Here is a 12,598-nt window from a genome sequence, read left to right as displayed (position 1 = left end):
AGAGTTATATTAATAAAGTCCTGGCTCTTCCAAGCTTTATAACGGCAGTGAATGGTTGCTCTGTTTTTGAAGTCCTGTTTTTGAAGTCCATTGCATCTATCCATCATATAACTGCTCCATATGGCATGTGAATGAAAACAAAATCCATGGCTCTCAAGTTTTGAACTGACTTCACAGTGAGATTTTGGCGACGGCAGCAGGGGTTTGGGTGGGGACGAGGTTCTGATCTGAAAAAATTGTATAAATAAATAATATATATTTTTAAATTTAATTCAACATTTCTGTGTGTGTTTGTGTGTGTGTGTGCATAGTTAATAATTCTTGCATTTCTCCATTTCAAAGATGTCAAGTAAGAGGCAAATTAATAATCCGTAATAATTTGGAATATTTATTTATTTTTTCAGAATTTACTGTGTTGTAAATATAATTTATTCTGAAGCAATATTCTCACCAGTGTTCAATCAGCTTTGAGATATTTAAATCTGCATATCTTTGATATTTTTACCTTTTATGAAGGGCATTTTCCCATAATCTTATTAAATATAGGCTATGCTTCAGCTTTCATTTTATATTCTTAAATTTGATCTATAAATTAAATTAGAATAAGACACTGTAGGGCTAATGCCAATCAAATTAAATCATTTACACTGAAAAATGTTATGAGATTGTTTCAAATATTTTAGAATATACAAATAAGAAATGTTGGAAAGAAAACATTAAACTAAACCACCAGTAGGTGGCAGAATGTAAACGTTGTTGTTGCGAGAATATCTAAATCTTACCCGGATAAAGCAATGCTATTTTCTGATTGGCTGTTTGGTAGCTATATTTTTTATTTGATCGGCTGGTGCGTGGCAGGGACTTCTGAACTCACTTGATTCCTCTTAATAGCGGCGCAACTTGGTGGGCATTATCCTGGAAATTTCTCTGTGTGAGAAATACAAGGTGTGGCGTGTGAGCGTGTGAACGGGTTGAAATGCGTGCATCTCACCCCCAATGCGTGAGGCTTGAGAGCCCTGAAAATCTATGAGAGTAAAAAAAAAAACATGCACAGACAAATCCCTGCAGCTCGTGACGACACATTGATGTCCTTAGACACGAAACGATCGGTTAGTGCAAGAAACTGAAAATGCGATTCCTTTTCACTTAAATCAGAGTCCCATGCGCTGGTAAATGTGTGCGACTGTAAAAGGGGTGGTTGATTATGATTTCACTTTTTTTTATTTAGTTAGTGTGTAATGTTGCTGTTTGAGCATGAACCACATCTGCAAAGTTTTGACGTTCAAAGTTCAACGCAAAGGGAGATGTTTCATGTTAAGATGGTGTTTATTAAGGAAATGTAATTTTGCCAAAGAACGTCTCCGGTTACATATGTAACCTAGGTTCCCTGAGAACAGGGAACGAGACACTGCGTCAGCTTGACACTACGGGGAACGCCTTCAGCGTGACAGGTGTCTGAATCACAATCGAATCACGTCAATCCTATTGACGGGCGACCGCCCATGACGTCATCAAGGTGCGACCAGGAAGTATATAAGGGCGCCTTACCAACATGACACCGCCTCTTCGTCTGAAGGGACTGTTCGGCGGGCAGGCCCTGAGGCATGGCAAAGCGACGCAGCGTCTCGTTACCTGTTCTCACAACGCCGCCATGCCGAGGGGAGTGCATGCCCACTGGCAGTGACAACTGTCAGGACAAGCAAATTCAAATGAAATGCCTGAACCACCCCCCCTCTGGTCACACAAGGCTGTCAGTGACAGCATTCCCTACGGACATAGCCCAAGCTATAAGCCTCGTCAGGAACCTTAGTGCGGCTGCACGAGGTCCTATTCAGGCCGCTCAAAGGCCTGGAACCAACCCATTCAAAGGAAGGGGGCTCCTTTAAGGGAATGTGGCTAGGGGGCCCTAGGGCGCCCCAGCCAGCCACTATTCAGGAAGAAATCACCGAATGCCACCAGGGAGACCTGACCCAGAGACCTCTATATGGGACACATGGGTCCAGCCATCCTTGTCTGTTCGAGAACAGAGCCTCTGGAAACTCACCTCCGGGAGAGGCATCCAGCCCAAGGTACTGCAAGCTGGCAGTGTCCTCCTCGAGCCGGATCACAGAGACAGGCCTCCTGGAGAGCAGTACTCAGCATAGCGCTTTCGACCCTTGCCAGCGAGGGGAGCCAATCTGCTCGATCCTAGGATCTACTGAGCTATTATCAAGTAGAAACACTCAGGAGGCCAGACTGGCCTAAAAGCTGATCTAACTTGGGAGGCCTCGCGAGGGGCCTACGACCATCTGATCAGGCCCAGGCAGCTTTGGGCTCACAGACGACCCTCGGAGAGAGGGGAGCTTAAGAAGGGGATGCCCGGTAGGTAAGCCAGGTTGTAGGCTAAATTCTCTCCCATGGGAACCAAGTAGCAGAAGCGACCTGAGTCGCGCCAGGGTAAGACCATCCTCAGATGCTGCCAAATAACGGGCAGATACCACAAGCTGTCAGCATATGCCAGTAAACAGTTCTTGAACTGAGAATCCGACCCCTCAGGGAGGCCTAGTGAGGCCTATTACATGATAGCAGTACATGTCAAATGCTTGAGGAACCAACTCGGAAACTCGGCTAAAGGGAGGCCAGGTGAGGCCCATTACCTGATAGCAGTCGAAGCCCACTGTCGAAGCAGCTGGAAAACAGAAGCTCATCCCCTCAGGGAGGCCTGGAGAAGCCTGCTACCTAATAGCAGGCTATGCTAGCTGCCCGAGCATCCTGACTCTGGAATTCCCCCTCAGTGAGGCCCAATGAGGCCTATCGCCTGGTAGCGAGCTCACCGGGAGGCAGAGTAAGGCCTACTACCTGCCAACAGTCCATGTCAGTCCACATGACTGAAACCTTGGGATGTGCCATCAGGGGAGGCCCGGCTTGAGGCCTGCTACCCACGGCAAACCTTCAGGGAGGCCTGGTGAGGCCCACTACCTGGAAACCCCACATGCCTGCTGCCAGAGGCATCCTGGTCCCGGGTCCCCATGGAGCCTTACAGCAGACCCGCGGGGGCGCCTTCCTGTTGTGGCAGGCATGAAAACTGGCTGCTATAACTCCCGGCTGACAGCGGCTCCTCTGCTGGCTGACAAGACAACAAAGAAAGGTTATTAGTTGATAGTTCTGCTACTTGAGGCCGACATCGTTGGGGAGTAAACACATAGCAATACAAAAAGGGGCCGACTTTGCAAAAGACCTACTTCCAAGGCTGACTACCTATCTAGGTTGCAGCTATTAATCGCTAACATCCCCAACGTCGGGACTCACTCGCAAGGAGGCCTACTGAGGCCTACCACCTGACCCGGAGTCTACTGCCCAGACTGCCCGAGTTGGCTGCTCACAGCCAACTGGCTTCCCCCAGGTCTCAACCTGGGGCTAATCCATCCCAGCGGCCTACTTTCGGGCCTACTGTATGACAGTTGCAGTCTTACCAGCAGCGCCTACAGCTCTGGAACCTAATACATTACTCATGAGGGTAGGCCCCCTCCCTGATCGAGATCCCTCAGCAGATCAGCCTGGTAGGCTTGCAACACCGCCATAGTGTGCAATGCCGACGCAGCCTGACCTGCCGACGTGTATGCCCTGCCGTTAAGGCGTGAGGTGGTTTTCAGTGCCTTAGAGGGCAGGGCGGGAGTCCTCAGTGTCGATGGCCTCCCAGACGCGAGATAGTTCGCAAACGTCTCGTCGATTGGTGGCATCGACACATAACCGGACTCGGCGGATCCCTCGACATCAGCGAAATTACCCCGCTGATACCGAAAGATCCGGGCCGAGTACGGTTTCTTCCATGCCCCCGAGATCTGATCATGAAGATCGGGGAGGAATGGAAGGCTCCCGGGAGCCGCTGGATTGACATCGGACAGAAACCGATCGTCGAGGCGGCTCGAACGCGCGGGCTCTCTCCTCGCGCGCCGCCACTGTAGCTGCAGTCTAGCAGTGGCACGCTCCATCACTTCCAGCAGCTCGTCATACAGGGGACAGGGCGGCTGAGAGGGTTCAGCCTCAGCCGATACGTCACCACCCTGCTCAGCTACCCCTTGCTCATCCGGAAGAACACCAGCTGACGAAAGGGAGGAAAGGTCTGACTCCTCCCCCGGCAGCTGCCCCTCGCGATCTGACCGATCGTCAGAAGGAACCACGCCTCTCTCTAGACGATGAGCCAGATCCATCTGGGAACCCCATGATTGCAGCTGGCGCTCGGCCTCAGCACCGGCGGGACCGTCCCCAGAAGCTGGACCCACTTCCCTCGAGAAGAGGGCCAGACGAGAGCGGAGCGTCCGGATGGAAAGACGCTCGCAGTTGGCACAGGAGGCCCCCTCGAGAACCTCCCGTGCGTGCTCTTCCCCCAGACAAAACACACAAAGGGTATGGGTGTGTTACGTCCTTAGTCAGTCTAGGGTTAAAAGGAACTTATAACAGAATAGGATTGGTGTGATGTGTGGAAGCAGCAAGGTTCAGTTCTCAACCCTAATGCTTCAACAGAACAACTGCAAACAACTCACTGTAACAATTAAGATCTTTTATTGTAGTATGGGAGGATTGAGGCTTCAAGAGGGGGCAAGGCCAAAACAACAAACATAAAACCTCTAACTACTATTAGGGAGAAACTAACTAAACTACCAAAGAAAAGAAAAACAAATACAATACAAATACACTAACTCCCTAGCTAGCCTAAACAGGAGAAAACAGAATACAAAGAAAATGGCACCCACCTCTCTACTAATCCTTTCCCCAAATAGTTAACAATATAAACGTAATAGATAACAAACCATAACAAAAGTAGGTACAAACAGAATAACTTAAGGGTTCTCTTGTCGTAGGCGCCAGTTACCACAAGAACATTAACACAATGGAAAACTCAATCAACAAGGGTTCTCTTTAAAGAAAAGAAAGAAAACTAATAACATTAAAGTTGAGAAGCGAAGCCTCACAAAGCAGCCCTCCACACACACACACACTGCTCAGTGGAAAGGTGCTGCTTAAATCCCCAGTCTCCTCTCCTCCTCCAATCACAGCAGATCAATCACTTATTGGAGTCAGGTGGCAGCCATTACTTCCTGCTTACAGGAAATAGAGAGAAAATAGGAGAAGGGGAAGAAAACACAAAAACAAATACAAATACGTCCTTGGACGTAACAGGTGTCCTCAGGTGTAAGGAACCTGGTACACGGATCCGCGCACTTCCGGAAGTTATGCTTGGACTTCCCTGTGTGTTTCATTGTAGTTTTCGTTTTCCGAGATTCTTTCACTTCGAAGCAGACAAACAGTCCCTGAAGACGAAGAAGCGGTGTCATGTTGGTTAGGTGCCCTTATATACTTCCTGGTCGCACCTTGATGACGTCATGGGCTGTCGCCGGTCAATAGGATTGACATGATTCGATTGTGATTCAGACACCTGTCACGCTGAAGGCGTTCCCCGTAGCGTCCAGCTGACGCAGCGCGAGTTCCCTTTCGAAAGGGAACTTTTACTTTACGTTACATTTTTTGTTGCTGAATGAAAGAGATTGCAAGCGCAGTGGAGAAATTTGAGAAAACCGATGACGTACGTATGAAAATGTTTAGATGCGCATGAATTTACACCATCACTATAAAAAAATTCAGGTCTCCAATTGAAAATGTTCTAGTGATTGGTCACATCTAAATTTTTTAGTTGGCCAAATTGAATTTCTGTGAGTAAAAATTGTATCAATCACTAGAAAATGTTCAAGTGGAGAGTCCTGAAATTTTTTACAGTGAGATATATAAATATATACTTTTTATTTTATTTTTAATTTTTTATTATCTGGCTAGTAAAATTCTTTTCGGGCTACCAAAATCTCAAGAGAGCCTGCCGAAAGGGCTACTAGGGGTCATGACATTTTTTTCCCTCTATTTACGAGCCCTCTATGTATGCATGTTTGTATCCATGAGAAACTTTTAATAATAACTGTATTAATATAATAATAACTGTCCTTCCTAAATTCTTTTCCAGGTTTCAGAGAAGGAAGGGGCTGAACAAATTCTCCAGCAGGAAACCATGGCAATCTTCGTCATCAGAGAGGCACAAGCTGTACCCTGGCATCATACTCGAGGGACAAGAGGTTCTGAGTGTCAATCACGCAGTGTGAATGATCAGACCCCAGATAGCATGTAATCATTGAAACAATGTTGAGTCAACGCCAATTACATTGAATTAACGTTACAAAGTGATGTTGCTTTAGCATCATTCTTGCAGCCTCAGTTAATGTTGAAGCAATGCTGAGATTTTAACTACAAATCAATGGTAATAATATTGATTCAACATTACAAAGTGATATTTTTTAACATTACTTTTGCACCCTTAGTTAATATTGAAATAATGTTGCGATTTCAACCACAAATAAACATTAATATCATTGTATCAACATTACGTTATGATGGATTCTACATTACTGATGTTGAATCAACATTGAAATTAACAAAAATAATCTTTGGCAATATTGTGTGATCAATGTTACAATGTGATACTGATTCTAGATCACTTTTGTTGAAACTGAAAATGCAACTGAAATGTAATGACAACATAAAACAATGTTTGATGTACCAAGTTAATGTAGAAACAACTTTAATATTTCAACTCAATGGACCATTTCAAATTTGGAGAAAACCCTTTAAAATATAAATGACACATTCTCAGCAGTTGAGTCAATTTATTTTATAGATTAACAGTTTATCACAATCAGAGACAAAAAAGATATAAAAGATCCTTCTTTAAAAAAGAAAGGGGGAAAATAGGACCAAAGCATTACAACCTTTAAAAATAAACCTAGTTTCAGAATTCTGATGTCATTATAATTACAGGCGGTCCAACGGTCCAGGTTTAAAGATCTGGCTTGCATCAGACGACTGCCTCTTTTCCTTTGGGTTCTCTGAAATCTGAAGAAGAAAGCATGATATTACTTAACAACAAGTTAGTTCAGTTATCACAGCCACATTCAAGAATGTTAATATACTAGTCAGAATATGATTCACTTAAAAAAAAATGCTCAACACAAAATATTCAAACTATGATTATAGTACCGTTAAATTCTGTATATTTATTCTATTTTTCTAAAATCTATTAATGCTTCAATATCAAAATAAAGTGTGTCTGATTTTTCCCACAGAGTTTATCTCCAGCCTTAATTAAACACACCTGAAGCAGCTGATCAAGGTCATTAGGATCAATGGACACTTCATCAGGCAGGTGTGTTGAGCTAAACTCTTCATGTAGAGGAATAAACACCTCTGAGCTATGACCATCATATGATGATGAATCTCTGGGTCTGCGACCGTTCCTCACATGATAGTAAATCCATGATGAGGAATTTATCGAGGTGGTTGTTCGCGCGGTGGCCGGGGTACAGTTTGACTGGCACTGTAAACCAGAGATCCCCAGGCGCAGTGAGCTTGAGGTTCAGTTTCTGTCTGCCGTTGACCATTGCGTAAAAGAACAGGACGTCTCAGTTGTTGTATGAAAAATTCTTCATTTCGTTGTTCTCTCAGTTCTATCATTTGAAGAACAATGGAGGATAATATTTCGTAAGAGCACGACATGGTGATGTTCTCTGAGAAACAAATCTGCGTGACACAAAGCAATCAACCACACTGCAAGCATTTTTTATTTTATTTTAACAAACAAGCAAAGCTCAAACAAAAGGGCATCCCCTCCGGCGCCTTCAGTGTCAGAATTCCCTCGTTTTCAGTCACTCCTTTAAGTGGAGTAATGGGGAATGAGGGTACACGGGGCGTTGAGAGCACAGTCTATGGTTGAGAGTGAGAGCAATTCAAAAGCATAAGGAGTCGTTTGCTCTCGAAACGCTCTCGTGGTACTTTGATAACATAAGCCGATCGGTCTGCGCAGCGCTGGGGCATCGAACTAGCCATTGCTCGTACTACATCCGCTGTACACTCGTTATTGCGGTGAATTGTGGGATTGAATGAGTGCACTCAAAAACGTCCATTATGGTTTCGCACACCACTAAAAATGGCTGCTCCCTCTTATTAGTGCCCTATTTAAGGACACAGTCCTAGTTTTCCCCATTCTGTCTTAATTATTCATGTCATTCACCTGTGCCCTGTTTATCACTTATCTCATATCTATGTGTAACGTCAAGGTATTGCGAGTGTGACGTGTATTCTGAAGTTATCTCCCGAGTTTCTGTTATTAAAACCGGTTTCCTGTGATTCCTCTTCCTTGTGTGATTTAATACTACAATGTTACATGACAGAAATAGGGTGGTGTAAGCATTATTGAGCACTAAAAAAAAGTGATGTCGTTCATGAACACATTGTTCATTTTGAACGAATCTTTAATATGACTCGAGAACAACGAGTTGTCTCAGAAAGCGATTAGTTCATTTTGTGTTGACCGCGCATGTGCAACCTCCCATATGTTCTGTACAGGAAACAGAATTGATTAGTTCATCTCTCGAGTCTCGGTTTGAGTCATTCGTTCATCAAGTCCCAGCCCCATAGGCAAGGCTATGCAGTCACCGGAAACAGAAATGATTAATTCATCTCTCGAGTCTCGGTTTGAGTCATTCGTTCATCAAGTCCCAGCCCCATAGGCAAGGCTATGCAGTCACAGGAAACATAAATTATTAATTAATCTCTCGAGTCTCGGTTTGAGTCGTTCATTCATCAAGTCCCAGCCCCATAGGCAAGGCTATGCAGTCACCGGAAACAGAAAAGATTAGTTCATCTCTGGAGTCTCGCTTCGAGTCATTCATTCATCAAGTCCCAGCCCCATAGGCAAGGCTATGCAGTCAGAGGAAACAGAAATGATTAATTCATCTCTCGAGTCTCGGTTTGAGTCGTTCATTCATCAAGTCCCAGCCCCATAGGCAAGGCTATGCAGTCACCGGAAACAGAAATGATTAGTTCATCTCATGTTTTTTGCACATATCTTCTGATGATTTTATAATAATAAATATATTACAACATGCAGTCAATAATACGACTGTAATTTCGACTGTATATGTTGCGAAACACTGAACCGGGAAGCAGTCACGTGAAAAAAGAACGAGAAGACTCGAGAGATGAACTAATCTTTTCTGTTTCCGGACGCATGTATTAATTTACATATGAGGCTGTCACTGTGACAAAAGAAAGAACGATTTGCATCGGGAGGTGAGGTGAACGAACAGACTGCATACATAGCCTGAAGCAAGCTTTCTCAAAGTTTGGCCATGGCTGCATTAGCTTATAGTTTATTTTTTATTCCAAAAGTACTAAATATGTTGAAAAATGTAACATGTAAATTAGATTCTGCTGAAATGAACGAAATGACATGAAAAAAGATTAGTAATTTTTCTGAACGAGATTCAAAGATCCGAGTCAGTAAAATGATCCGAACTTCCCACTACTACTAAAAACATGCTATGTCTGTTTCATTCATACTGGAAGCTGGAGGGCGCCCTCGAGCAGAAAGTCCAAACATGCCTCACAGAAGTAATACAACTTATGAAATACCAGGAAATCCCAAATATGGACAAAGGCATCCAGCTATTGCTGAGTAAAAATAAGATAGAAACTTATTAAATATAGTAACAACAAACACACTACTGTGACAATATATGGTTTATATGTGTTCTTCAAGCCATCTTGAGTATTTTCATAAGAATAAAGTATATTTATAATGCAATGCTGATCGACATAGCCTTAATTACTGTATATAATACTACAAAATAATATTCTGTCTTCCTCACCCTAACCCAAATGAAATCTATTTCAAACACTCGACTGTTTGGGGTAAAAACATGTAATGTTTTGTATGTTTTGCTTTTCATATGCACATCGTAAGTGACTCAAACTCACAGCGCTTGCAGAGATGGAGCAGCATTTACTGAACCGCTCAAACCACTCTGATCACACGGCCGCTCCTCACCATCAAACATTGTTCTTTAGCACATTATAAACATCTATGTTTGAACAGATATTCAAAAAACAGTGTTTCACAGTAAACACTGGTCTAAACATTATAATGTTCATCATGTTACCACTCATATTACTTTAATATCATATTATGTTTTAGCATAAAAACATGCTTGTGTTTTATGTAACGATAACACATTAACTAATATAAATGACAATGAATTATTTTCCTGATGATATCCTCCGTTGGGTCAAGTCACACAGTTCTTCTTCTTCTGAGGTAAATTCAAGGCTTATTCCTCACAGCGTATTCTTGTCTGAAAAGCAGAGGAATGATGATGCTTGATGCTTTGTTTATCGAGGCGATGCAGGCGTTTACACATTCACGCGGCTCACATAAACGATTACTGTGTGAATAGCTGTGGTGGGTGTGGTCACATTAAGGATAATGAGCAGAGACACGAGAAAACACCTCTTGAAGTCTTCATATGGATTACATAAACAGAGAATATTTATTTTCAATAGGAAGTACTTCATTTTAAGCTTACTACTATGTGGCAAGTATTCGCTGAGTTTCGGTTCATTTTTGAAACACGTTTCAGAGAATAGTTCACAGAGAAACAAACAGGGAACAAACAAGAGAACAAACGGTGCCGGTGCGCTTTTTACCATCTCAGTTTGAGAGTTTTTTCTTTTTTTCTTTTTTTTTTTACAAAAGCACAACGTTTTGTTGTTATTGTGTATACAAATAAAAGTAGACACTTAAAGGGATAGTTCACCCAAAAATGAAAATTCTGTCATCATTTACTCACCCTCAAGTTGTTCCAGACCTGTATGAGTTCCTTTGTTCGGCTGAACACAAAACAAGATATTTTGAAGAATGTTTGTAACCAAGCACATAGAGCAACCATTGACTACCATAGTAGGTAAAAAAAACACTATGGTAATCAATGGTTGCTCTCTCTGCTTTGTTACAAACATTCTTCAAAATATAATCTTCGCAGAACCTTGAACTGAAGTGCTCAAATACACATGGAATGATAATCAAGCGCACAGGTGTGCACAATCAGAAACAACAAACAAACAATGAGGACTCAGGCAAATGGTCACAGGGAAAACAAAGCAGAATATGACAATGAAACTAAACTAGACAAGGTCGTGGTATGCATCTCCTTCACTGACCTTCACTGACATTCACACAGGTCTTCTTATTGACGATTCCAAGATGGCGGCACGTATGATGTCCCTGAAGCAGCCGAGCTGGATCTACTGTACATGTTTGTGGCTGGCAACCCTAGCTGTGGTGAATGCACAGGTAAACACACTCCCTCAGACAAAATGTGTAAACTGTGTAAATAAGATATATATCTGTGTAAACAGATATATTTCATGAGATTAAGGATAACAAATCTTTGTATATGATTTTATGAACCATTCTTCCAAAAATAGGAAGTGCTACAACCCAAAGCTGACAAGCTTCAGATTTTAAATGATGAACCCAAAGGAAACACAAAATATCCAGGTAAGATTGAAATGTTACAAAATGTGAATATGCTATCAACAATATCACAGGGACTCAGGGATTCAAAATCATTAGAAGGACAAATTGTCTCAGGTTACGTATGCAACCCGGTTCCCTAAGAGGGGAGTGAGACGCTGCGTCATGGTATTGATGCTATGGGAATGCCTGCTGCAGAACCGGTGTCTGAAGCACGTGTGCCAAAAAACACCAATTCTGAGGTCAGGTGACATAGTGTAACGTGTCACAGAGACCATGAATGGGCACGCATGTCACAAAATACCCAGATTCTAATTGTCTAATTGAAGACCTGCTCTTGCTACGGCGATTCATGGGGTGAAGGGAAGAAGACTTGAAGTACAATCGGATGGACACATACAATTTTCTTGTGCGGGGAGCTCTGGAATTTAAAACTGTGTCAACATCCTCAGTTGAGAGATTGGAATCTATGAGCTGTTACCTTTCACGGCTGTTTCACACAGCAAGCGTGAGCTTAACCCCTAGGAGTCTGAGAGCTGTTTTGGGGCCCTTTAGAAGTTTTAACATGCTCTGACATTTGTGCTTTTTTCAGTTGCTTATAAACACATTAATAGCAAAAGTGTAATTACACTGTGTTCAGCACAAAACTGGGCTACCATAATATCTGAGCAACATGTATGTACATGCTTGTATTTTTGAGAGAATAACGTTTATGCATGGTTTTTGAAAAAAAAAAAACTAAAAATGTAAGTCTCTGAATTAAGGCTTCAAAACACACACTATATATGACCACAAGACTTTTGACTAATGGGTGTTGTTGCCTAGAGTTTTTGCTTCAAACTGATGTGAGAATCATTGAGCCTATTCATACAGATAAAACAATATATTAATTTACAATTTGTACGACAGTTTTTCTTTACAAAGGCCATATGCGAAGAGGAGTGAACGATCGTAAATAATTATGTAAATCACACCTGAGAGAACAAAAGAATGCATAATGAGCTGCTTAATGAATGAGCGTCAGGTGTGTGTCAGAGAGAAAAACAAGACAAAAGAAATATATTTTGTTGTAGTTTATTTATAATATATTTATCAAAGGCACATTACAAAGGCCTATTATATTTTAAATTATTAAAAGATTTGACTACTATTTTTAACGTTTTTGAAAGAAGTCTCATGCTAAAAAAAGTAATAATCTGACACTGA

General features: G+C 42.4%; 1 protein-coding gene across 19 annotated transcripts in view; it reads left to right on the top strand.

The window, feature by feature from the left end:
* LOC307126830 (neoverrucotoxin subunit beta-like) overlaps positions 1-12,598 on the top strand; it is a 57,241-nt gene that overhangs the window by 9,995 nt on the left and 34,648 nt on the right. For 5 of the 19 annotated variants that reach the window (XM_079817584.1, XM_079817579.1, XM_079817567.1 and 2 more), the window contains 4 exons: positions 5,993-6,101; positions 7,146-7,225; positions 11,097-11,209; positions 11,344-11,416. In XM_079817584.1, the coding sequence (XP_079673710.1) occupies positions 11,120-11,209; positions 11,344-11,416 (163 nt within the window). In that variant the 5' untranslated portion in view covers positions 5,993-6,101; positions 7,146-7,225; positions 11,097-11,119. Of the gene's footprint in view, positions 1-5,992; positions 6,151-6,840; positions 6,950-7,145; positions 7,226-11,096; positions 11,210-11,343; positions 11,417-12,598 lie in introns of all 19 variants that reach the window. The other 14 variants (XM_079817582.1, XM_079817578.1, XM_079817580.1 and 11 more) reach the window with 4 other exon arrangements.

This window comes from Gobio gobio (genome assembly GCF_949357685.1).
Source record: "Gobio gobio genome assembly, chromosome: 5".
NCBI classification, from domain to species: domain Eukaryota; kingdom Metazoa; phylum Chordata; class Actinopteri; order Cypriniformes; family Gobionidae; genus Gobio; species Gobio gobio.
The sequence above is the reverse complement of the archived record's forward strand: the minus strand, read 5'-3'. Positions and strand labels throughout refer to the sequence as shown.